The sequence below is a fragment of the Rhincodon typus genome, chromosome 20 (genome assembly GCF_021869965.1).
Source record: "Rhincodon typus isolate 14 chromosome 20, sRhiTyp1.1, whole genome shotgun sequence".
NCBI classification, from domain to species: Eukaryota; Metazoa; Chordata; class Chondrichthyes; order Orectolobiformes; family Rhincodontidae; genus Rhincodon; species Rhincodon typus.
Window position 1 is genome coordinate 17,698,056 of NC_063351.1, and position 27,986 is coordinate 17,726,041.

Consider the following 27,986-nt stretch of genomic DNA (forward strand, 5'->3'; position numbering starts at 1 on the left):
TAATGATGGAATGGATAAGTGATTGTGCTACCAAATGACTCTTATTCAGCAATAACCTTGTCACTGATGCTCAGTTTGGGTTCTGTCAGAGTTTCTCATATTGTAAGCTCATTAGTGCTGGTTCAAAAATGGACAAAAGAGCTTAACTCAAAAGATGATGTAGGAGTGACTGCCTTTGATATCAATGCAAGATTCAACCAAGCCTGATTGTAAGGAGCTTTAGTAAAACTGAAGTCAGTGGGAATTCGGGGAAATCTCTCCATTGTTTGGAATCATGCCTAGCACAAAGGACGACAGTTGGCAGTCAATCACTTCAGTAATAGGAGTCTCTCAGGGTAGTGTCCTAGTCCCAAGCATCGTCAGCTAGTTCATCAATGACTTCCCTCTTTCATAAGGTCAGAAGTGGGGATGTTTGCTAATGATTACACAATGCTCAGGGCCATTCACAACTCCTCAAATACTGAACCAGTTCATATCCAAATGCAGAAAGACGTGGACAATATCCAGGCTTGGGCAGATAAACGGTAAATGACATTCATGTCATACAAGTGCCAAGTAATAACTGTCTCCAACAAAGATGAATCTAACCATCTCCACTTGACATTCAAGCACATTATCATCAATGAATGCCCATTATCAACATCCTGGGAGTTACCAATGACCGGAAACTGCATCAACCATAAAAATACTTTGGCTGCAAGAGCAGGTCACAACATTTCCTAACACCCAAATCTCTATCTACCATCGACAAAGCACAAGTCAATTGTACAAAGGAATACTCTTCACTTCCCTGGAAAAACACAGCTCAAACAAAACAAGAAGCTCAATACCATTTGGGATAAACTAGCCCACTTGATTGGCAACCCAGCCATTACAGTAAACATTCACACCCTCCTCTTCCAGCACACAGTGACAGCAGGCTATACTACCTACAAGATGCACTGCAGCAACTCACTAAAGTTCCTTCTAAATCCACAATCTCAACCACTTAAAAGAGGGCATCAGATGCATGGGAATGCCACCATGTGCAAGGTCTCCTCCAAACCACACACCATGCTAACTTGGAGTTATATCACCATTCCTTCACTGGGCTAAAATCCTGGAACTCCCTTCCAAATGACATTGTACGGGTAATCTAGGAAGGAGCCATGTCGTGTACCTAAATAAACAGATAATGTAACAAATGTGGGAGGATATCACTGAGCAGTTAACAGCCAGGGGGCTCTAAACCCAGGATATAGTTTCAGTGCTACAAGAAATTTAATGACTTGGCACAAGTAAGATCACAACTCACAAATTCATTGTTCAATAAGTGCACCATTACCAGCATCACAACTGCAACATACTCCAAAGAAAATGTAATGACACATTGACATTCACACATTCTGCATTACTGCATTCTTCCCATTTTTACTCACATTTCAGACAAATCTCACAGCTCTTTAATCAAGTGAGCATGCATACATAAAAACACAACTGTGAATGCATTCATTCACAATCATACTCTTTCCCTTCCAGATCCAGATTGCACATAAGTATGAATACAAACTGAGTGAGGAAGTCAGTCTGTTCTGTATCATGTGTTTCTAAAATCTGTTATACACTTATATTCATTCATCTCAAAATTTTCACAACAAATTTGTACAATTCCATTTTCAATTTCATCGCAAATTGCACAAATTTTAAACAAAAAACAATTTTCTGTGAATACCATTGTATGCTTCTAGAATGGCTTAAAGATGAACAAGTCAATAATGAAATGTTGTTTTGTAAAGCCTACCTGTGATGCACAATGTAGGTGATAATGGATGCAAAGAGGCACAGCAAAAGGACTGCAGTGCATGCATATACCACAGGGTGCAGATATTCCCCTGGGTACTGATTGAAGGAAAGCACGGTCTTCAAATCCTGGAAGGCAATCAAAAATATTCATTAATATTCACTGCTTCTTTTCCACACAATAAAAAAAGGAACATACTTTATTAAGCTAAATATATCTGACAACCAAAGCATTAAAAAAATCACTTTCTAAGGCAGTACTAATTTAAAAATCATTCTTGTCTCTTTGAAACATGAATGTAATCTCATGATACAACGGTTTTGGTTAATTCATCTAGATACAGCTCACAAGATATAAACAATTTCTTAACATATTTATTTCCAGTTAAACCACAATTAAGACATTAAGATGATTTCTGCAATTGTCTTAGCAATCTTTTACAGCCAATAAAGAAAGAAAGAAAGAGGGAGAGAGACCAAAAAAGCTTGCAACTAAACAGAAAATAATCAATTAATTTGACAACACTGGACACACTGATGGTCAAGATAAATGAAAAATAAATAACATGTTAATTATTTGGTTCTAAATATGTTTGCTTAGTACTAACAAGTGGCTTAATGACATTTTTGGCTCTTTGGCTTGATGGAATCTAAAACTCTAATATTCTTAAATTAACAAGAACTGGGACCTATGCCTAACAACAGGGCTATGTAATAAGCATTAGAAATTATAATTAACTAAATAGTTTACAATATCTGAGGCTTCACTAATTGGAGTACAAGAACAAGGAGGTTATCTTGACCTTGTAAATGGCACAAACTCAGATTCAGTCAAAGTATTGTACCTAGTTCTGGGCACTGCATGTTGGAAAGAATGTGAAGGCATTAGCAAGAGTGTAGAAAAAGTTTGCAAGAATGGTTCAAGGGATGAAGAATTTCAGCTATAAACATAGATTAGAGAAGTTAAGATTGTTCCCTTGGAGAAGAGATGGCTGACACGAGCTCTGATGGAAGAATTCAAAATCATGAGTGTTCTGGACAGGTGAAATAGGGACAAAGTGTTCACTCTCGTGAAAGGATCAAGAGTGAGAGCTCACTGATTTAAAGCAATTAGTGCAAGAAGTGACAGGAGGAAAAATCTTTTCACATAATGAATGGTTAGGGTTGGAAATAAGTAGCTTGAGAATATAGTGGAGGTAGGTTTAACTGAGGGTTTCAATAGGGAATTAGGCTGTTATTTGAAAAGGAACAATATACAGGGTTATGGAGAGAAGACAGAAGAATGGCAGTACATTTGCATAGCTAGTGTGGACCTGATGGGCCAAATGGCCTCCTTCAGTGTCATAATAAATTTGCGATTCTGAGCTCTTTACAGTTAGTACATACACAATGGGCCAAATAATCTCCTTCTGTGCCACAAATTTTCAATGTTTGTATTTTCTATGCTTAAAATTGTTAAACTGCTAATGAAATCTCAGTTTTGAAAAGCGTGATTTCTGAGAATGCAGCTTCATTAGTGCTAATTAAACATTAGCACTCGATCATGACACAGTTGCAATAATGATCCTTAAATGCTTCTCAAGCATCTAATGACTCACAGAACCAATGTAAATATCAAAAAGCTCATGAATCCAGCTGTGAAAAGGGCATTTTTTGTTGAAAATGACTGAAAGCAAATGAGAAAATCCTACTGTCATGACAAGTCCCTCTCAGTGCATGCAGCCTTTGTGACTGAGCATTGCAAGTATTTATATTGTTAGAAAAACCCTACATCTAAAAAGCTAATGTCAACTGTGGCAGTATGTGACTGACAGAGCAAATTTTATCAGAGTTCCTTGGAGCTTCTCTCCCAAAGTCTAAAAACATTTGTGTGACTTAAAGACGATCACAAAGACAGGCGAAGAATTTTTCTGTTAAGTACCCACAAATAAATAGACATAAAAGCAGCAATCCCTAATGGCATTGGGGGTCAACCCAGAGCAGTGGTTCAAGAAGGCAGCTCACCACCACCTTCTCAAGGGCAATTAGGGACAGGCAATAAATGCTGGCCCAGCCAGAGATGCCCATGTCCTACAAAATTAATAAATTTTAAAAAAATTACCTAAAGGCATGTAAAAATAAACTGCATGAATACAAAGATGTAACAAGTTATTTCTGAAGTAAGTTAATAGGTTGTTCAAATTACTTAACATGCTATCAGGAACGGTAAAGTGATAAAAATATGAGCAGCAATTTCTATGCCTTAACACAGAGGCTTAGAAATTCAGCCATGCCCACAATTGAAGTTGTGAAAAATCCCCATTCCTGAATACAGAAGCCTAAAGTCCCAATGGCACTGGGGGACGGGCTTCAGTCCCATCAAGTGGTGGGGCGTGATTAAAGATCGATCCATTGCTCCCATTGCAGCTTCCCTGAGAAAGGAAAGAAAGAGTGTGACCAGGAAGAGGATAGCTGAGTCCAGGGGTGATGATGGGCAGTGTATTGGTGACAGTCAATTCTACTGTGGTATGAGCCAAGATCTCCAAGTGTAAATCTCATTGGGGCTGTTGTACCTCTTGCTTTTGGCTAAATTGCATGTCATCACTTATCCCCTTTCTGCAGGCTGCAGATATTATTCCTATTCCAACTCAGGAAATAAAGAGATCTGGCTTATTGCCATCTGTACAAAAATCTACAGACAATTAAGAATAGGTTGCTCCAAAATAAACTCAATGCAACGAGAAATAGCTTAGTTATAGATTACCTCCAGCTCGTTGTTACATTTTTGGAGAATTGCTCCGTTGTGAATAAATCATTTGTTTAGTTCTATGAGAGTTATTTGGAGCATGGAGAATCACTGACTGCACTGATTAATGTGAATAACTGTCTATCATATTCCTCCAAAGGCAACAGTCTTCCAAATTGAAAAAGCCACGGATACGTTTGGGAAATATCACCTGACACTAAACGAGTGACAGAGGGATAGCAATAGGCTTGTAGTCACTGAAGAGTGACAGTTTTATAGTCAGAAATGGTGAAAAATTATTTTTTGGAAATGAATCGCACTGACAGTGCCAGCATTTATTGCCCATCCCTCACGAACCGTCATAAGGTGACAGTGAGTTATTGCCTTTGAACTAGACTTAGTATTACTCAAAAGGAAGTTCCAGGATTTTGACCTAGCAACATTGAAGCAACGGTGATATACTTCCAAGTCAGATGGTGTGTATCCTGGGGGTGAATTTGCAGGTGGTGGTGTTTCCATGTATCTGCTGCCCTTGTCCTTCTAGATATGAAAATCATGATTTGTAAGGTCCTGTTCAAGAAGCCACGGTGAGTTGTTGCAGTGCATCTTGTAGATGGTCCACACTGCTACCACAGTGTATCCGTAGCAGACAGAGTAAATGTTTAAAATGTTGAATGGGTACCAAACAATTGGGTTGCTTTTGTGGATGGTGCTGAACTTGTTGAATGTTGTTGGAGCTCCTCCCACCAGGGAAAATAGAGAGTATAGCAAGCAATCCAATAAGTGGAGAACAAATTATGAGTCGCCTGCTATCATCATGTAAAGCTTGAAGGTATATGTGCAGGAGGAATCAAATTTAAGAACCAGACTCCTCATTAATCGTGATCAGCCTGGTGTGACTGTCTCTGATTAGGAGAATCTTCTTCAGTACAAATATCAGGGAGTCCTAACATTCTGTCTTGCTTGAAGATGGGCTGTTGAGTTTGGTGTTTGAGGGAGTGTGGGAAACGGTATAATAAGAAACCTGGAAGCTAAGATTTATCCGCATGCTGTGTGCATGTAACATCACTGGGAAGTTCCTCACAAAGGAGTCAGCAGGAGTGACAGACTTGACTTTCATTTGAGTAAAGAAGAGGCTGCAGGGCAAGCGGTGGAGAAACTTTGGCTATCTGAAGCCTGAGAGAGCACAGACATAGCGGTCAGAACATTGAATGCCTCATGTGGAAGTTCAGAGGTCTCAAGGTGGTGAAAGAGAAATGATTTTGTAAAACAGTCCACATTCAGCTCTAGCTATTAGACACAACTATTGTTGAAAGAAATGGTCAGGTTATTCAAAGATTGCAGGCACTTGGCATGTAAGAGATGAGGAGACAGCTCTGACCTACATTTATCAAGAATCTCAGGAGAATATCCTGAATTGGGTAAGCTTAGCTGAGATAGAGGAATAGTAATTAAAAGGTAGTGAGAGACATGACTGCAAAATGTTTTCAAACATCTGCAGATCATGAAAGGTGATATACAAATGCAAGTCATTCTTTGTTATAGGTCTGTCTTGTTAATTTTATGGATTTTTTTAAAGACTGAAGCACATAGAAGGGAATCAGCATATCTAATTTGTTTGTACCGAGATTCTCCTTACACTTTGAATATGGATCCTCTTTTTTCTTCAGGCTTCTATCTCTAGGTTTGTTGTAAACAGTTTGAGATAAAAGTATCAAGAAAGTGTTCTCTGAACATTCTGGGTCTTACATTCTTGGATTCACTACAACAACTTGAAGGTTTTGAGGATTTTTAGTCAGAGGACTCAACTAACCACAATTAAAAGCTTTTTTCTTGGATTACCATTTAAGATTCATCCCCATAGCCCAAGGAATGTCTAAACAGAAAACTGAAATTTAAAAGTGATTAATATGCAGCTACTTTTTGGCTCTCACACAGCAGGCTTATTTCTTTTTGCTTAGTAATTGAAGACGTAATAAGATGTTTTTGATCAGTGAACACAGGGGTAATATCCTGCAAACTTTGTGCAGGATTCACCCAAATCAATTGTCATGTTGTTAAGCAGAGATTTCAGAGATTCCTGGATGACAGGTTTAGGTCTATTTTCTTCTGTGCCTTCAGAGTTATCAAAGAGGGAGACAGTGTCATAATGTTCTTGGTTGTCAAACAAAATTGTATTTATGGTCATCATGCTGCTCAGTTCTGAAGGGTGTTGATTGATGCTAAACAAGAACTGAATCCAATCCCAATCACCACCTTCTCAAGGGCAACTAGGGACAGGTGATAAATGCTGGACCAGCCAGTGATGCCCAAATCCCACAAGTAAATAAAAAAAACCTTGACTGTTCCAGTAGACTTTGAGGTAACAAAAACAAAGTTGCTGGAAAAGCCCAGCAGGTCTGGCAGCATCTGTGAAGGAGAAAACAGAGTTAATGTTTCGGGCCCGGTGACCCTTCCTCAGAACCTTGAGGTAATATCAGACCATCTGTGCCCGCCTTAATTTTTTCAGAGATGTCTTAGGAATCTATGTCCCTGCTGTGTACTCATCTGTTAATTCCAGTAAGGGAAGTGAATTCATTGAGCACCTAATCAAGACAGTTGATAAAATTCTATCTGGCCATCAAAGAGAGGATTTATCATCTTAGGTGGTTTCAATTAAGAGAACACTGGCCTGATTTGTAGCAATACTGGTCTTCAACATCGAGTAGAAAAAGCCGCAGGGAATAATGTAGTTTTAGGTATGCTCTTGCCAAATCTGTGTCCCCACTACAAAGTGAGATTATATGTTTTATTTGTAATAGTGACCATAACCTCCATCGTTTGGTCTTCCCGATTGCCAACATTACATCATCCCAATGTTTCAATAAGATGAGTGGTGATGCTAATCAGGTCTCTGATCCTTGAGTTTTTGTCCTCTGGCTAGCTTCCCACTTTTGGCCAGAGGTACTTGATTCTCTTATTAGGTTAGGCGGACTGGCCATGATAAATTATCCATAGTGTCCAGGGATATGCAGGTTAGATGGATTAGCCACGGAAAATGCAAGGTTACAGGAATAGGTTGGGGGTGGGTCTGTGTGGGATGCTCTTTGGAGAGTCATTGTGGACTCGATGGGCTGAATGGCTTGCTTCCACACTGTAGGAATTCTATGATTCTACTAAATATTGAATATTTTAGTCCCCCTTGCTGTTAGTGCTGAATTTATATTTTCTCTGTAGGACTGTTCAAATTCATCAATGTGATAAAGCTTGGATCATTCATAAGATGAAGTCTGTTATGCTCAAGTATCCAGAGCTTTTCCATAACCAGGTCACCCAGGAGAGAGAGGAACAGAAAGGAGTAGTGTAACAAACTCTAATGAACCACTGCAACTTAAAAAGCATACTTCTACTGTGACCGGGTAATACATTTGAAGGAAAACAATATGTAATCATGATATCACCATTTTGAATTGACAATGCCATCGTCTCAGTGCTCCGAGATCATTGCAATTTCAAGTAATGACCAGTTCCAGCTGCTTTTCATCACCAATTATTAATAGATATTTTACAGATGTTGCTGGTGATCTGAATCTTTGGATTTTTCTCAATTACTGAGCTTTCTACAGTTGTGAGAGTCTCTGGAATCCATGCAATGGAAAATCTTCTGAGGGATCTAACCTGGAAAATCAGTTGGTCCAGATAAACTTCAGGCAATCTTATTAAACTCACTGAATAACAGAACTCTAAATTCATAGGCAATGTCTTGAATGTTTCCTTTGAGGGAGTTGTTCCATGTTAATGAAAGCAAGCAGTTGTTATTCGAGTGCCAAAGCATGAATAAAAGGAACATTAAACAAACTACATCCTACTGCCATGACAGACCACTTCTCCAAGACTGCAGAGCAGTTCGTGACTATGTCACTGTCATCTGACACTGATCCCCTACTTGATTGTCACTATTTTGATTGCTTATCTGGAAGATTTAGAACCTATTGTCTGGTTGGCATGGTGAATTTTCTTTGCTAAAGTATTGATGTGCTGGGAACAACCTCAACCATTACAGGACGGGTTTTATAAAGGCACTTGACAAGGTTGATCATGCAGTTGGTGGTTAAGAAGTTAATAAAGCTCTTGACTAACAGAGTACCAACTTCCTCTATACTTGGGGTTGGTTTTCTCAAAATGTTCAACTAACAGCAGGTCAGCCTCAGGGCACTCATTAGGAGCAATTTTTATCCCCCCCAACAATCCTCACTAACAACTCCTGGTTCTTTGGCCTCAAATATTAGAAGAACATGGACGATAAGACCATTGTGCAGTCTGCTGTTGGTGAGGTTCAAGAAACTCTTGATGGCATTAATGACTGGAGTTTGGGAGGAGGGGGTACAGTACGCAGTTAAATGCGACTAAATGCAATTCCTGCAATTGGGAGCACTTGCCCCTTGACATTAAAATATAAGCAATTACACCCAGACAGAGGTGAAAGTTTTGAAAATCCTGGGGATACATATTCAAGCCACCTTTAATTAGGATAGATCGGCAGACAGTGTACAATATATGATAGGAAAAGGTGTATCCGTAGATCCTGCATCCCTTTCAGATTCCCTTGTCCTGACCTGTTTTTGATCTAAACAATGCCTTAGGCAAATAGCCTATACCTGTGTGGCTCCTTTGCACAATTTTCATCCAGTTCCAGATCAGGTTATTACTATTCCTCCAAAACAATCAAGGCCACTCAGAAGTTCAACTAACCACAATCCTGCAAGATGTAGAACAGAAAATATAACCATATAGCCCTATAGTTCAGGTCCTCCAAAAACTGCTTAAATGATGAAATCCCTTTGATATATAGTACCCATAATGTAGCCATGGAGAAGTGTTTTGTAAATGTAAAATTACATTACATTTATTATGTTATCCTTCTTTTAATAGCTTGCTGAATATATTTGTCTACTTTTGCTGTAACATGCTTGTTGCAGGTTTGCATGCTTTTAACCAGATTACCCAGGCTATATTTGATTTTTATTGATAGAAAATACACCGTAATTCAGCCTTCAGACTGAAAAATGTTTCTCAAATAAAATACTATTATTATTTGATAAATCAATTTTTAAAATTTGTCATGAGACAAATGTCCCCTGCTCAGCCAAAACTTGCTGCCCATCCCTAATTGTCCTCAAGTAGGTGGTGATGATGAGTTGTTTCCTTGAGCCACTGCACAGTTTGGTGTATAGAGACACCCATAGTGCTGAAAGGAAAGGATTTCCAGGGTTTTGACCCAGCTACAGTGAAGTAACAGTGATACAGTTTCAAGTCGAGATGGTTGGTGACTTGGAAGGGAACTTACAGATAGTGATATGCCCACGTATCTTTTGCCCATGTCCTACTAGGTGGTAGAGACCACCAGTTTGGAAGGTGCCATTGGAGGAGACTGAATAAGTTACTGCAGTGGATCTTGGGCTTTTAGTTTCCAAAGCAATGGGGAGAAAGAAGTAGCAAGTCCGAGACATGCATCCACCTTATTCTTGATTTTCGTCATTCCAGCCGGATGGTTTCTGAGCACTTGCTTCTTGCCAGTACTTGCATCCAATTGGCAAGAGATAGAGCCTGATTCTGCCTCGCTTTCATCCCATTCACTGCTCCTATTGAAATCTCCATGGACTGCCCAGAGAAGCCTGTCAATAATCCCCGTGTTTGAGATATCCCCCAACTATGAGGATGAAGGAAAAGAGTCTTGCCTCTCCTCCCTTCAAGTCCGTCTCAGACACAAAGTCTTTCAGAATTGGCTAAGGTCCAGAACAATTTGAGCTACTTTCCTCTTTAATGCCATGTGCCCTCTCACCTCTTAAATGCTACATTATCAGTCTGGATGCTGTGCCACCTTGGTTATCTTGAGGGCTGGGTGCAGGCTCCTGCTAACAGCCTCCATGAGTATCTAATGACTACTGACCTACGAAGATGGCCTGAGTCATGCTGGCATTGGAGTACAAGATTTTCCTCACATTGTGGCAACACCAAAATGCAAAATCAGTCCACGTCTTCAATCGATATTTTTGGATTTTGCCTTGCTAGGCTCACAGCCAGAGTTTAATACTTAATCATGACTCTGCCAAGTAAAACTTACATAGAATTTCCAATATTTCTTCAGTACCAAAAGATATCACATGCTAGTTTAATTTTACACAGTTATCAGTAAGCTTCATTTATACTGAAATAGTTCACAGCAGTATAGTTATTATGTAGTATTTGTAATCCATGAGTCTGAAGTGTCCACCTTACAAACTGGATATGCAAACAATATGGAGAAATCCCAGCCCACTGTTATCCTGGAGGAACCGCAACAAGGCAGATCATCTGGCGCCAACTCTCCGATACCTCCTCCTACCGCCTCCTTGATCATGACCCCATCCCCAAACACCAAAACATCATCTCCCAAACTATCCACAACCTCATCACCTCAGGTGACCTCCTACCCACAGCCTCCAACCTCATCGTTCCCCAACCCCGCACCGCCCGCTTCCATCTCCTTCCCAAAATCCACAAACCTGACTGCCCTGGTCGACCCATTGTCTCCGCCTGCTCCTGCCCCACCGAACTTATCTCAACTTATCTCGACTCCATTTTCCCCCCCTTGGTCCAGGAATTCCCCACCTACTTCCGTGACACCACCCACGCCCTCCACCTCCTCCAAAACTTCCGATTCCCTGGCCCCCAACACCTCATCTTTACCATGGACGTCCAGTCCCTATACACTTGCATTCCCCATGCAGATGGCCTTAAGGCCCTCCGCTTCTTCCTGTTCCGCAGGTCCGACCAGTCCCCCTCCAATGACACCCTTATCCGCTTAGCTGAACTCGTTCTCACCCTTAACAACTTCTCCTTCCATTCCTCCCACTTCCAACAGACAAAGGGGGTGGCCATGGGTACGTGCATGGACCCAAGCTATGCCTGCCTCTTTGAAGGATACATGGAACAATCCCTCTTCCAAAGCTACACTGGCCCTATCCCCCACCTCTTACTCCGTTACATCGATGAATGTATCGGTGCCGCCTCGTGCTCCCATGAGGAGCTCAAACAGTTCATCCACTTCACTAACACGTTCCACCCCAACTGTAAGTTCACCTGGACCATCTCCAATACTTCTCTCTCCTTCCTGGACCTCTCTATTTCCATCTCTGGCACCCACCTGGAAACCAATATCCATTTCAAGCCTACCGACTCCCACAGCTACTGAGAGTACACCTCCTCGCACCCACCTTCCTGCAAAAAGGCCATCCCCTATTCCCAATTCCTTCACCTCTGCCGCATCTGCTACTGAGATGAGGCATTCTACTCCCGTACATCCCAGATGTCCTTGTTTTTCAAGGACCACAACTTCCCCTCCACAGTGGTCGAAAACGCCCTCGACCGTGTCTCTCGCATTTCCCGCAACTCATCCCTCACACCCTCTCCCTGCAATAACAACCAAAACAGAATCCCCCTCGTCCTCACGTACCACCCCACCAACCTCCGGATCTAACGCATCGTCCTCCAACACTTCCGCCATCTGCAATTCGACTCCACCACCAAAGACATTTTTCCCTCCACACCTTTATCTGATTTCCGGAGGGACCACTCTTTCTATGTGACTCCCTTGTCCGCTCCACACACCCCTCCAGCCCCACCACACCCGGCACTTTTCCCTGCAACCGCAGGAACTACTACACCTGCCCCTACACCTGCCCCCTCACCCCCATCCCAGGCCCCAAGAAGACCTTCCACATCAAACAGATGTTCACTTGCACATCTGCTAACGTGGTATACTGTATCCGCTGTTCCCGATGTGGCCTCCTCTACATCGGGGAAACCAAGCGGAGGGTTGGGGACCGCTTTGTGGAACACCTACGCTCGGTTCGCACCAAACAACTCCCCCTCCCACTCCTTGGACAACATGTCCATCCTGGGCCTCCTGCAGTGCCACAATGATGCCACCCGAAGGTTGCAAGAACAGCATCTCATATTTCGCTTGGGAACCCTGCAGCCCAATGGTATCAATGTGGACTTCACAAGCTTCAAAACCTCCCCTCCCCCGACCACATCCCAAAACCAGCCCAGCTCGTCCCCACCTCCCTAACCTGTCCTTCCTCCCAGCTATCCACTCTCCCACTTCAAGCCTCACCCCCATCTCCTACCCACTAGCCTCATCCCGCCTCCTTGACCTGTCCGTCCTCCCTGGACCGACCTATCGCCTCCCTAACTCCCCACCTACACGCACCTTTACTGGCTCCAACCCTGCCTCTTTGACCTGTCTGTCTCCTCTCCACCTATCTTCTCCTCTATCCATCTTCTATCCGCCTCCCCCTTTCTCCCTATTTATTTCAGAATCCCCTTCCCCTCTCCCATTTCTGAAGAAGGGTCTAGACCCAAAACGTCAGCTTCCCTGCTCCTATGATGCTGCTTGGCCTGCTGTGTTCATCCAGCTCTGCACCTTGTTATCTCAGATCATCTGCCTGCTGCTTTTTGTTAGCAGTAAACCCATCTCATAGGACAGGATAGGGTCCTGGAAATAATCACAGCACCTTGCTCGTTGCTACACAATGGCAGCACCCAGAATTGGTACCAGAACATGGGAGTGAAAGGTGGTGCTGAAGTAAAGGGTACTGTGGGACTCTTGGGGAGTGTTGGGCAGCAGGATGGAGAAGGTGGGAAGAGTCGGAGACCCTGATCAGGCTGTATAAAGGACAACTACTTTACTATCTTATCTGAGGTAACGTTAGCAAAAGGATGGTTGTCCAGCTCTGAATCATTAAAAGTCATTCGTTGCCATTTCTGCTTGGCATCTCAGTGTTCTGCAGGAGAAATGGATGGAATCTATCGTGATATCTGCTAAGCAGAGAAAATTGAACGTCCTGTGATTAGGGAATTGAGTACAGGACTGTCATTCACACTTCTCTGCAATCATATCCATGTTACTTTATACAGTACAATCATAACATCATCAAAATCATTGTACTTAGTATGAACAGTGTCTCATAACTGTTCATATCATATCAGCCAAAATATCTGTAGTAACAGTTTTTTTTTTGCCTGACAATGTTATCTTAGCAAAGTTGAGATGTTATATTACTGGAAATCTTTTAAAATCTCATTAATAATGAAGAGGGATTTTTGTTTCCTTAAAAATAAATGTCATGTTATTATGAGATGAGTTTCTTCACTCAGATGGAGGTTAACTCTCTGCCTCAGAGGATGGTGGAGGTTCAGTCATTGAGTATGTTCAACACAGAGTGATAGATTTCTACATATTAAACACATTAACGGATACAGTGATAGTGCAGGAAAACAGCACTGAAGTAAAAGATCATCAAATGACACAGTGGGCTTGGAGGGTTGAATGGCCTACTCCTCCTCCTTTTCTTTATATTTTCATGTTCTTATAGAACACTGATGTACCAAGTTATCAGTAATAAGTAATGATTAATTGCCCTGGGGAGTATTTTGAAAGTGATTAATTTTCTTGTAGCCCCAGGAAAAATGGTGGCGGAATTGCAATGCTGTAAATCCACACACCAGCACTTCTGATTGGCAGAGAAATAGAGTAACCTTAATCCTAAATAAAAACTGAAAGAACGGCAGATGCTGTAAATCAGGAACAAAAACAAAGTTGCTGGAAAAGCACAGCAGGTCTGGCAGCATCTATGAAGGAAAAAAACAGAGTTAACATTTTGGGTCCAATGATCCTTTCTGAGGAAGGGTCACCGGACCCGAAACATTTGTTTTTTCCTTCACAGATGCTGCCAGACCTGCTGAGCTTTTCCAGTAACTTTGTTTTTGCAACCTTAATCCTAACCCACCATATCACCCAAAATCTGAGGGCAGTGTGATTATTATTAACCTAAATGTTCACTGTTCTCTTCTTCATAGGTTTTATAAATCAGGCTCATTTGTTATTGTTGCTTCTGCAAAGGGCGCACTTTCCATCTTTCTGCAGCTGGAGTGCTCGAAATAATGATATCATCCACAAGCCCAAATATACAATATACTACGCTTAATCTGTGATAAATAGTCTTTCCCCATCACATTGTGTTGATTATGTTTAATTCTCATTACTACATTTTACACTATATGCTTACAAAGCTTAATATGTAAGAAAACTGTATCCTGTTACTTTGTGGCATATTCTATACAGGTTGTGGCACTGTAGTTGTTTAATCCCTTATAATTGGTAAAATCTGACATCTGATTATTGCTCAACCATACCAATATTTGCTTTCTGCCAGTGCTTGACAAAAAATCACTGAGGTAAACCTAAATCTCCCTTGACACTAATATCTTCTGTTTGTTTGTTGGGGTAAACAATGTACGCGTGGGCAGACACAATACAGGGGTTAACGTGCATGCAAAAATGTGTGCATGCACAAAGATGCCTTCAAATTAGCATCGGGGATACAATCTTCTAATTAATCGATGTCTTTCAATGCTCAAAGAATAACAGCAAGTCAGCTAAATCTATAAAAGTATACATTTTCATCTAGTATACATCCAGAACACGCAGCTATATATGCCAAACGTTGCAATTGAAAATTTTATGTCTGCTCATTGTATAATAATTTTAGTGCATGTCCCACCAGTTTGGTTTATGTGTTTGATTTAAAGAGCATAAATCACTTAACTAAATACTATTGATTATCTGAGGTAGTATTAAATGTATTGGATTGCTTACAAACAGCAGACAATAAGCAGATAGCAGAGTGAAAATTAAAAGTTAGCAAACAACTGCAAATTGATAACCAGAAAGTAACCAGTGCCTTTTGATGCTTCTCATTTTGTTGTTAATCAAAGGACACTATGACAGTCTTGTCCAATAGGATACTTATGCTCCCCAAACGCGTTACAATCAGACTCAGCAATATTTGCCACATAATGTAAAATAGATGCAATTTAGTCAAACAAATGAGCAACTGTTTGAAAATAGGCCGAGGTTTAAACCACCAGCAATCAAGGCTGATACACTTACTAACAAAGCCCAGACAACAATTTAAAAGGGCTTTGCAATGAAACTGTTCTGCAAAGCAAGCCTGCAGTGTATATTCTCAAGGGATGGTAACAATCTGGTGTCTGATGAGTTCAGTTTCTGAGAAGATACTCATTCATTTTTTTTAAAAATTCTGCCAGTGCAAACTATCTGTATTTTATCAGAATTGATATATTAAGAGGCATGGGAAAGTGAAAAAAAAACAGGTCTTTATGCCTATCCAGTATCTACAAAGCACAAGCCAGTTGTGTGCTGGAATATGTTCCACTCGTCTAGATGGATGCAGCTCCATACAACACTCAATACCAACGTTCACTCCCTTCACCTCCGACACACAGCAGCAGCATTACCCCAGCTACAAGTCGCATTGCAGTAACTCACCAAGCCTCAAACAACAGCTCCTTCCAAACCCATGACCTCTACCACCTGGGAGGACAAAGGCATCCCTGTAACACTATCACCTTCAAATTCTCCTCTCAATCACATACCATCCTGACTTTGAATTATATTGCCATTCTTTCAGTGTTGCTGAGTGAAAATCAGAGAACCCTTTACCTCACAGCATTGCAAGTGTCCCTCTCTCATGAACTGCAGTGGTTCAAGAAAGCAGCTCACTCTCACATTCTCCAGGGTAATATAGATAAATGTTGGCCAAGCCAGCAATGCCCACATCCCATGAATGAACTTTAAAAAAAACCTATGTATTAGATTCTGTGCTCAGAATCTTACTCATTATCTGTCACACGCCATTTCTGAATACAGTGTCTCACATAAACACGAGTCAGGAGCTGGAGTAGGCCATTTGGCTGAAGTAAGATCACGGCTGAAATGATTACTTCACATTTCTGCCTACCCCCAATAACCTTTTACTCCCTTGTTTATCAATAATCTATCTACCTCTGCTTTAAAATTAAAGTCTCTGCTTGCATGGTCTTTTGAGGAAGAGGTTCTCAAAGACAAATGAGACAAAGTCCAAGAGAAAGAAATTCTCCTAAGCTCTATCCAGTAAACCTTCTTTGAACTGCTTCCAATGCATTTATAACCTTCCTTAAATAAGATGAAGTACCCTAAATGTGGTCTCACCAATGTCCTATATAGCTGAAGAATTACCACCCTACTTTTGTTTTCAATTCTCCGTGTAATTTGCAACAAGATTTTATTGGCTTTCCTAATTACTTGCTGTACTCCACATTAGCCCTTTTCAATTCTAGCATTAGGCCACGCGGATCCCTCTGCAGCTCAGAACTTTGTCATCTCTCACTACCTAGATAATTCTATGTTTCTTTTTTTTAATTCTTCCTACCACATGGCCAATTTCACATTTTCTACATTATACTCCATTTACTAAACATTTTCCCATTGCTTATGCTCTGAATCTCTTTGTCGCCTCCTTGTGCCTTCTTCACAACTTATATTTCCACATCTCTTTGTGTCACCAGCAAATTTAGCAAGCATACCTTTGGTCTCTTCATCCAATCATTCATATAGTTTATAAAACCCTCATAGCTCACTGATTCTTGCGGCATAGTTCTCATTACAACTTGCCAAGCAGAAAAAGAGCCATTTAAGCCTACTGTTAACTGTTGATTAACAACCTTCTCACAATGCTTATATTTCTCCACTACACTATAAGCTTTTATTTTTTGCAATAATCTTTGATGTGACACCTAATCAAATGCCTTCTGAAAATCTAAGTACAGTACGTCCAACAATGCTGCTTTGTTCACAGCATGTACTACATCCTCAGAGAATTCCAATAAATTGGTCAAACATGATTTCCCTTTCACAAAACAATGTTGAATCTACCTAATTACCTTGATTTTTTTTTGAAAAAGGTGCCCTGCTATGGTGTCCTTAATAACAGCTTCTGACATTTTCCTTACGACAAATGTTACGCTAATTGGCCTGTCGTTTCTGCTTTTTGGCTCCTTCACATTTTGAATAAAGGAGTTACAAGCACAGCTTTCCAAGTTAATGGAATCTGCCTGAAAACTAGGAACTTTTGCATAATTAAAACCAATACATCAATTATTGCACTAGCTACTATTTTTACAACTCTAGGTTGAAGTCAATTAGCAATCAAAGACTTATCAGCAATTCCTGTAAGATTTTAAACCCTAGGAATAGAGTAGACCTTAATAAATTCTGAGGTCTTAACCAATTACCAGACACTCACAAAACAGGTAGCTTTTTTCCTATAGTAGATTAAGAATCAATTTCTACTTGGTGAAAGGTTTAGGAAAAACAAGGGAGTACCTCTCTTCTTCACCAAACTTTCTTACTCAGCCAAATTAAAGCTCTCTGTTCAAAGTCATGATCAGTACTATGTCACACTGAGGAGTCTAAATTTATATGCTCTGAGCTCAGCTCCAGGTATCGGAAAACCAGTTTAAGCCAGTTTCCTTAATTGATTAACTTCAGCTGCTCTCCAGTGGAACATTTGTATATCCATGCTTAAACCTGGATGAAATTTGGAATTTAAACAGTAATATGAAGAGAAAAGCTCCAGAAGTTAGTTTTTATTTGAAGACTATGAGAATTCATGAATATATATTAAATTTTAAACAAAGGATATTTTACTCAGAGAAAGAGCCACTGTATACAACAACAATGATGCTGCACATGCAAGGAGCTCTGATGGAGTCTTACAATCTACAGGTTGTAGATGAAGTCATACTGCCCAGCTTGCAAATGGAATAAGGCCACTGCAGTTCTAAACTCAGGGAAAGAGACTTTCCTGAAGACCAACAGCCCATTGCTATCTCTCTTTCTTTGTAACTTCTTTCAGCAAAGTGTGTGAGCTGAAAACCCACCAAAAGTCAGCTAAAGAACTTAGGAAGAGCTCCTGAAGACAATTTTCTTCGAATCTACTTCACCCCCTGAAGCAAAGGGAATTCAGCCAACTACTACTGTTCCAGGAAGACACCCCCAGAGCCATGAACATGTGTGTGTATGTGACAGAGAATGCAGAATAAATTTAGATTCAGAACACCATTTGGGACAACACGTGACATCTTTTTTTCCACAGGTTTGACTAATATTTAGCCAAAGTATTTTAAAGTGTGGAGTTTTGATTTTTTTTGTTTCTCCTTAGACCTCTCTGTGTGACATCGTGCATGTCACAAATGTACTTAGCAATGTTGATACATAGACTTAATTCAGATTGTTTGCCAGTAATCTTTCCATCATTGTTTGAGGAAGTTTGTTTTGTTAGTATACCAGTTATTTATTGTTGACTCTCAAAACCTGTCAGACTTGTTCTTGGCACTGAACCTGATATAGACGAGACCTGTATAATTGGCCATGTTACCAAAGTGGTTCAATTTAAAATTTGTTGTAGACAGCGGAGGAGTGGGCCTAGAATGGGAAACAGTGTGCCTTTCTGACCTCAATTATAACAACTGTAAATTTCATAGCTAACTTGTAACTTCTTCTTTTATGCCAATACTGCTCTATCTATTTTAAATATCCCTCTCAACTGCATTAATGGCTGAACACATTTGGATGTTGCTGCACCCTTGTAATTTTCCATTGATTGCAAATTTCAACTGTCAGAGGCAGTCATATGGTTTAATAAAAAAAGGAAGGAACTGCAGATGCTGGGAAATCAGAAACAAAAACAAATTGATGGAAAAACTCAGCAGGTCTGGAAGCATCTGTGGACAGACATTAGAGTAAAGGTTTCAGGTCCAGCGACCCTTCTTCAGAACAGTTCTGAAGAAGGGTCACTGGACATGAAACATTAACTCTCCATAGATGTTGCCAGACCTGCTGAGATTTTCCAGCAATTTCTGTTTATGTTTGTAGCAGCCTTATAATACTGTTCACCATTCTTGCATCTCAATTATTCTGCCAAAACTGCTGACCACAGGCTAAAAAAATCCTCAGTTAGCAACCCATGTCAGTAGATTTCCAAAGAATATTTTGTGACCCATCAGACCACTGACATTTTGAATGCCAGGCATCACAGTGGTTCCTCAGAGATGAATGTATCCTCATCTGGAGGCACTGACAGAGAATATGAATAGAAAAGGGCATATGATGGAAATAAACCTCTGTGGCTGTGAGCTAGCACTGGGGAATGTCTCTGATTGGTTTACTCTAAAGAGAAGCTGCATGGACTCAATGGGCTGAGTCTCTTCCGTTCAAGCTTAATGACTTTCCCAGTTGATAAAGTTTGTTTATCTTCTGTGTGATAATCCCAGTTTCAACTGACCCCATCACACTACATTAAACTACTATTCGTTGTATATCATAGGCGATCTTTTAAAACAAATTGTTTTGGAAAACACATTTTAACATGTTCCCTTGATACACTAACTCATGGCAGATTTTGCATTTGAAATACTCGACTAAAACAGGCATTTCTTCAACGGCTTGCAACTTTTTTCGGATTTACATCAGTTTTGCTGATTGCACCTGAAATAGGTTCTACCTGAGAAACTATTTTCTTTGGTAGGGGAATCCAAAACTAAGTAGCAAAGTTTTATAATTAGAACTGTCTCATTCTGGAGTGAAATCACAAAGTACTTTTTACACAAAGGGGAGTGAAGCGCTGGAGTTCTCTCTTCCAAAAGGCCATGGGCATTGGCTCCATTGAAATTTTCAAGACTGCCATAGATAGATTGCTGTTATGTTCCAATTGCTAAAGGCTGTCCTGAAGGATTTTATTATTAAGTGTGGCTTGCTTATAATACAAAAGAAAAATAGCTGGATTCTGATTATCTTATGTATGACTGACAGGAGCTCAGAATTGCATATTAAATGATGTGACAAATTGTTGTTTGTGTTCGCTTTAGAACTTTTATTCCATTTGAAAATGTCGCCTCTGAAGTTTAATTGGTTATTATTTTGATTTCCACTACTTCACTACCAACTACTTGTTGAATAATTTATTTACTATCTGTAGCACAATTTAATAACTTGTTTTCGATTAATAACAATGCATCACATGTTTTTAAATAAAAATAGCTCTTTAGAATTGTTTTCTAGTGATAGGCTGCTATTGGCAGCAGTGATTAAATATGTGGATTGAATTCATATCCTTATAAAATTTAATCACGTGGCTGCCTTGTTTGCTATAGTTTGTGAAATATTAATAGCTGTTATGGTGAAAAAGTGACTGCTTATTTTTTCACTTGCAGAATGCTCTGATTAATTATGGTCCTGAGCTATTATGGTGAAAGTTAAATGTGGAAGCATTTTCTAAAAGGCATCTTGGATTTTGAAGAATGAATAGCTATTTTCAACCTTTCTCTCAGTCAATAAATAAACAAAATGCCACATTATGTGGCTGCTTACAAAGAAGTAGAATTATATACCACCGGTTGTTTAATCATCTTTCATTTTATAACGTACAAGGAAGAAGTAGATTATGAATGGGTGACATGGATTGTGAAATGAACAACTACTTTGATGTAGAGATTGTTCCATTTTTCTGATTTGGTGTTCACTCTAGGAAAATGTTTAGCTGCTAGTCACATTTAAAGAATAATCAATATGTGTCTGCCAGCAAACCAGTGACCAACACTTCAAGGCCTCATTTCAAGACAAAATTGATATATTGCAGTCATAATAATACCACATACAATGAACAAAAAATCTTCAATTTGTGCTGAGATTGCTTCTGATTCAATTAAATTTACTATAAATGATGATGCAGTGAGAATATATATTCTAGGACAGGGTCAAGTGTTGATTGGCAATTGTATAATTTTGAAATTCTCTTACAGTTATAGTTGTGGAGATGTACAGCACAGAAACAGACTCTTTGGTTTAACTTATCCATGCTGACCAGACATCCTAAATTAACCTAGTTCCATTTGCCAGCATTTGGCCCATTTCCCTCCAAACCCTTCTTATTTGTGTTCCTATCCAGGTGCCTTTTAAATGTAATTATACCAGCCTCCACCTCCTCCACTGGCAGCTCATTCTATACATGCACCACTCTCTGCGAGAAAAAGTTGCCCCTTAGGTCCCTTTTAAATCTTTCACCTATCACCTTAAACCTGTGCTGTCTAGTTTTGGACTCCTCTATCCTGGGAAAAAGACCTTGGCTATTCAGTCTATCCATGCCCCTCATGATTTTATAAACCTCTATAAAGTCATCCCTCAGCCTCCAATGCTCCAGGGAAAATAGCCCCACCTATTCAGCCTCTCCCTATAGCTCAAAGTGTCCAATCATGGCAACATCCTTGTAAATGTTCTTTGAACCCTTTCAAGTTTCACAACAGCTTTCCGATAGTAGGGAGACCAGAACTGCATGCAGTATTGGAAAAGTGGCCTCATGCTATGAAATTTAATAAAAAAAAATATTGTACAATATTAACAAAGAAAATCACCCAGATGACAGTCCTACGAGTTTTTTTTTTGTTTTCAAATAAGGTATGGCTAAGGTGACATTCCATTCTACAGTTTATTGAATTATTTATAATATTTTATGATACTGAAATTGATTTGAGTTCCACCTAATCAGTTCTTGTGTCAGAGCTCATTTTGAAAAATAAGCTTTATGACTTTCAGGAATACAGTCATGAAATCTACAAGGTAATAAGACCATAAGATGTAGGAGCAAATTAGACCATTTGGCCCATCAGCTCTCTTCTGTCATTGATTAAAATTATGGCTGGTATGATAATCCTCCACTCTACTTTCCAGTCTTTTCCCTATATCTCCTGATTCCCCTACTAATTAATCTGTCTGTCCCAGCCTTGAACATTCTTAATTACCAGGCCTCGATAGCCCTCTGTGATTAAAAAAACAGAGATTCACCACTTTCTGAGCGATGAAATTCCTGTCTCTGTCTCAACTGCTCTGAGATTATACCTCCAGATCCTACAATCTCCAACGGGGGAAACAAAGTTTCCATATCTGATACGATCGCTAAGAATCCTATATGTTTCCATAAGATAGTACTCCTTGAGTACTTCTGTTTCTTTAAACAATATACATTGTGAAACTATATCTGTAATAGGAATATTTTATATCACAGATTACCAATGTATTTAACTTTGTTAAGAGCTGCAGCAGAATAATAGAGTTAAGATACTAACTTCACAATATCGTAATGATTTCCTAGAATGAATCTCGGGTGTGCAGTAAACATGAACTTCCATTGAAAATAAGAAAGATTTAATGCTTTTGTTATATTGGGCTTCATTGCTATTGAATTGATGAGCTGTAGAATTGCTAGGTAATTCATCAAAGACGAGCCCTTGAAGTGCTGGTCACTGCATTGCTGGCAGTCACACATTGATAATTCCTTAAAAATGACTAAAACAGGGAGTGATCCGAAGAAGGGGAAATTCAGAGGGTCGTCAGTGCTGATCGAGTGACAGAATGATGGCAGCAGGGTATTATTAATCAGGGAGGATGGAGAGATTATGACTGACAATGATTTACGGTTTTAATATGAGATTGGAAGGAACATCCTTGTTCCTTTTGGCCCCACATTCAGATTAAATCAATTGTGAACAAATGGCCTCAATCAACTGTTAAGCCTTTTATTTACACCTGCAAGAACATAAGAAGTAGAAGTAGGAGTAGACCATGTGCCCTCTGGCCTGCTGTGCCATTCAGTTTTATCATGGTCTGATCTCACACCTTAACTCCACTTTTCCACCCGTTCCCTGTGTTCCTCAGTTCCCCCAAGGACCAAAAATCTTTTTACCTCAGAACTAAACATATTCAACAAAGATGCACTGAAAACCATCTGGAATTGGGAATTCCAAAGATTTGCAACCTTCTGAGTGAAGAAATGTCTCCTTTTCTCAGTCCTAAATAGACTCTTTGTCCTGAAACCGTGCCTAATCAAGCCAAGAGAAACATCTTTTCAATGCCTACCTAGGCAAGCCCCTTCACAACCGTGACTGTTTCAAGTAGATCACATTCCCTAAGCCCCAGAGTCCAGGACCAATGTACCTAACCTCTTTTCTTACTCAACTCGTCCCAAAAACTAATGTAATGGACCTTCACTGAATTGTCCCCAAGGCAACTATATCATGGATATAGGGATATATCTGCACACTGTACTCACCAAAGCACCATGCAGTACTAACGAGACCTCTTTATTCTTGTATCCCCTTGCAATACAGACAAATATACCATTTTCTTTCCTAATTGCTTGGTGTACTGGCATGTCAACTATGTGTTCCTTGTGCAGGAGCACCAAGTCCCTTTAAACATGAACATTTACAAATTTCCTTTTAAAAATTTTCCTGCTTTTCTATTCTTACTCACAAGTGAACAACACCACATTCCCACATATTATACTTCAGCCGCCACCTGTCACCTAACTTGTCAATATCTTTTTGCAGTTTCTTTGCATCCTCCTCACGGCTTACATCTCCTCTGAACTTTATATCATTAGCAATTAGAGATATATTGTTCTCCCACCACTGCTACTCTCCTGTTGCTCTTGTTGCTGCCGGCCAGCCCAGACTACTTCTGCCCATGCCAAGATAATCCAGCCTGAAGAGGAGCTTCAGAGCTAGAGCTGCACAATTTAAAATAAAATCATCCATGGGATGTGGGTATCACTGGCGAGGTCAGCATTTGTCATGCATTCCTAACTGCCCTTGAACTGAATGTCTTGCTAGGCCATTTCAGAGAGAAGTTCAGGGTCAAACATGTTGCTGTGTGTCTGGAGTCACATGTAGGCCAGACCAGGTAAGGATGGCAGATTTTCTTCCCTAACAGAAAGGTTTTTAATAATAACAATGATTGCACGGTCACCATTTGGTTGGCTTTTACTTCTACATTTTATTGAATTTGAATTTCACCATCTGTTATGGTGAGATTTGAAAACATGTACCCAGAACGTTAGCTGGGGCTCCAGATTACTTGTCCAGTGACATGACCACTAGGTCACCACCTGTTCCCCTATAGGCATCCTGCAAGAATGCCTGCAGTCACTGCAACATGAAACTCATCAGCCCTCCATTAGCCACACTGCAGACATTAAAATAGCATTACACAGGGGCAGCAGACACTAAGCAAGTGGATAAGAGTGACTGATTGTATTTTTTGTATGGAATACTGCATAATTTCTTTGACAAAGTTGATTGGAAATGATTTTGTGATGACTTTTATCACAAAATTGTGAGCAAAGACTATAATTAATAGCACTGTATACCATATGGGAGGTATGCAATTGTTCCAATTGCTTTTCTCTCAAGAGAAAATGAGATAAAGTCAGCTGTCTCTGTATGCAGAGGCACAATAAACTCCCTTATGCAACAGTAGATTAAAATAGTTTTAAATTTGCGAGTTTGAGGAAGAAGTATGCTGCATTAAACTTCACCATCACAACCCATCACAGAACTTGTATTTTTGAACTCATTCTGGTCTGGTGCCATAGCTAAGTTGAAACAGATGGGAGGTATCATTGAGCACAGTCTTGGTGAAACAGAGAAGTCTATCATACTGCTCCCTATTTAGGTTGAGCTCAGACAATTATTTCCTGAAGATTGCTGAAGTGTTCCATTAAGAGCCTTTCTGTCAAGTTTCCCCTTCAAGAAGCTTGTCTTGTTCTGGGTTAATTTTGCTTATTCAGCCTGTTAAGGCGCAGGCCAAATTGGATAGAAACTACTGCACCCATATCTGACAGTAAGTGCTCTGAGCAGAAACAATGAAGTCATGGTGGAGGCCTTCATTACATGTGATACAAGTTGTTTAGTTTACAGGAAATTGAATCAATACCCAAATACGTCTACTAGCTTGGCTACAATCAGCAGAAATTAACAATAACTAACCTGAAACCAGCTGAAGATCTATTTAAATAGCACAGGTTCTTCCTGCTATTCAACACATGCTCTGCTGTGCAAGGTTAAGACAGGGTGTTAGTTCAAGGATTCACACAGCACTGTTGACGTAAAATGCAGACTGACGTCATAATCTGCTTACTGTGTAATCTTCTGAGACACTCTCTAAACAACCTTAACATACCCTTATGAAAGTGGTGTCTAACTTGATCAGTGCCAGAACTGTTTGAGAGCAGAGTGGATTCAATTTTGGACACAAAATGACATTTGTCCACAGCCAAATATTGCTATCCAAGTGTCTCCTGAACAGCCGATGAAGAAGGATATATAAAGGTGAGAAATCTGGATGAACAAAATACCCAAGATAAGCAAAGTAGATCAATATGAAAGTAAATTATGAAATATCTAGAAGCGTAAGCACTCCTGCTGTATGTTAACCATGTTTCCTTTGCCATCAGACTTGAGCAAGATGTCAGTCCATCAATGTCATCATTGTGTGCTCTCACTGCTGCTTCTCCATTATCCTTCCCCTGGACACACCCACTCATACCTGGCTGCCCCCATCACTGCCTAGTTTGCCACTTCACTCAGATAATGAAACAGCTACTGAGGTAGTCTGTGGGGGACTGAGGGCTCTTTATGAGTGCTCCCCTGGGTCAACAGTTTGCAATTTCTTTCAGCAGTACCTGGCTGCTACGTGAAATAATCTAAGTACAAAGCCATTACTCAAGTCCTGCAGTGTCCTTGGCAGTCACATCACAGTAATTGCAACACATGAGCTGCAACACTGTCCCCTACATTTACGGCGGTAACAAAGGCAGCTGTATTTTAATCACACAGATTACAAATTATCTGTTATTCAAAATCATAGAAATTGGACAATGACAGCAATTTTACAAAGGGAGACTCTGAAAGTACTGTTACAGTAAAATCCTCAAAAGCTACCAGTTATTTTACGCTTAGAACATAGAACATAGAACATAGAACATTACAGCGCAGTACAGGCCCTTCGGCCCTCGATGTTGCGCCGACCTGTGAAACCAATCTGAAGCCCATCTAACCTAAACTATTCCATTATCATCCATATGTTTATCCAATGACCATTTAAATGCCCTTAAAGTGGGCGAGTCTACTATTTTTGCAGGCAGGGCATTCCACGCCCTTACTCCTCTCTGAGTAAAGAACCTACCTCTGACATCTGTCCTATATCTATCACCCCTCAATTTAAAGCTATGTCCCCTCCTGCTAGCCATCACCATCCGAGGAAATATTTAATTATCCAATACAAAAATCCAATACAGATGACTTAATAGTAGTTTTGATTGCCTTTTTTCTTTTAACTTTTTCTAGCAATATCACTAGCAGATCATACTGATACCATTAAACGTAGTAACAAAGAACTGATTTCAGACTACAGTCAGAGTGATCATTGAAGACTCTAAGGAATAATTATAGCAACAAATAATTATTCATAGATACATTTACCATCTATTTTATAATTATTTGAATCTCATTACTTATGAAACTCTCTGTAACAATCCAAAATATATTTTCATGTAAAAATGATATGTTTGATGAAGAGTGTATCCCTTCAATGATGTGAAAACTGTATTGGCTTACTGAATAAACTACAATTCAGAGTTTTAGGAACTTTAAAAACTAGTATTACCAGTCTAGACTCTACAAATATTCTACTCAGCCAATGAATCTATTTACTGTAATAATGATAAACACGAGGAATGTTAAAGTAATGGCAAGTAATTTCTTTTGAATAAGGTCATTTAAATTGCTTTATGATGAATGAAGCTATGTGGAAACTAAGAAACTAAATGTTCCTGTGCACCATTTTTAAGATGAACAGGATCTGATCACACAAATCAAACTCTAACCAGATCAAATATACCTACATAAAATTTTTTATATCCAGCCTTGGGCAACTGACTATGTGGGGTTTGCACTTTCTCCCCGTATCTGCATGGGTTTCCTCCGGGTGCTCCGGTTTCCTCCCACAGTCTAAAGATGTGCAGCTTAGGTAGATTGCCATGCTAAATTGTCCAGATTGTCCAGGGGTGTATAGGTTAGGTGCGTTAGCTACGGGAAATGTAGGGATAGGGTAGGGGGATGGGTCTGCATGGGATGCAGAAGATCTGTGTGGACTTATTGTGCTGAATGGCCTGTTTCCACACTGTGGAGTTCTCTGAATGTTAGCCTAAATATAAAGTTAAATTTTATCATGTGCAATGTGTCAATCATACAGAATGTCAGGTTACATTCTGTGCTGTCTATCTGATATTTTCAGGTTTCTATCACTTTGAGCATTTTCATGTTATGCTTCAGAGAATGCAACTACAGGATACACAGTTAAGGTAAGATCGTAACATGTGATTATGCTTATCCTTATATTGCTGGATAACTGGTGCTGGGGAAGGGTGAAAGAGAAGGTTCTTGTTTTATGCTTCCACTGTTTCTCACCCAGAAAAAATGCTAAATGACAGGGAGCAGTTTGGTGGAGACCCTATATTACACCTATTTGTAATCAATAAAATCTCAGCAAGCCTCCAAATGAAAGCTAGCATTCTCACTCACTCATGAATTTCTTTAATTATGCAAATTCAGAGATAACACTGGTTACAAAAACACACTTGCAAATAGTGGAAAAATGAGCACAGCATCCATAATAACTTGTCGTCTGACCTGCTCCAGTAATTGGAAGGTCGAACCTTCTATT

The 27,986-nt window shown here is 39.9% G+C and overlaps 1 protein-coding gene across 2 annotated transcripts in view; it reads right to left on the minus strand.

The window, feature by feature from the left end:
* Positions 1-27,986, minus strand: part of LOC109937939 (adhesion G protein-coupled receptor A1) — a 458,189-nt gene that overhangs the window by 43,768 nt on the left and 386,435 nt on the right. The window contains exons 1-2 of one of the 2 annotated variants that reach the window (XM_048609009.1): positions 17,754-17,799; positions 1,781-1,908 (exon numbers count right to left, since the gene is read on the minus strand). Coding sequence is in view for 1 of the 2 variants with exons in the window: in XM_048609008.1 (XP_048464965.1) it covers positions 1,781-1,908 (128 nt within the window). In the remaining variant the exon portion in view is untranslated. Of the gene's footprint in view, positions 1-1,780; positions 1,909-17,753; positions 17,800-27,986 lie in introns of those variants that run through there. The other variant, XM_048609008.1, reaches the window with a different exon arrangement.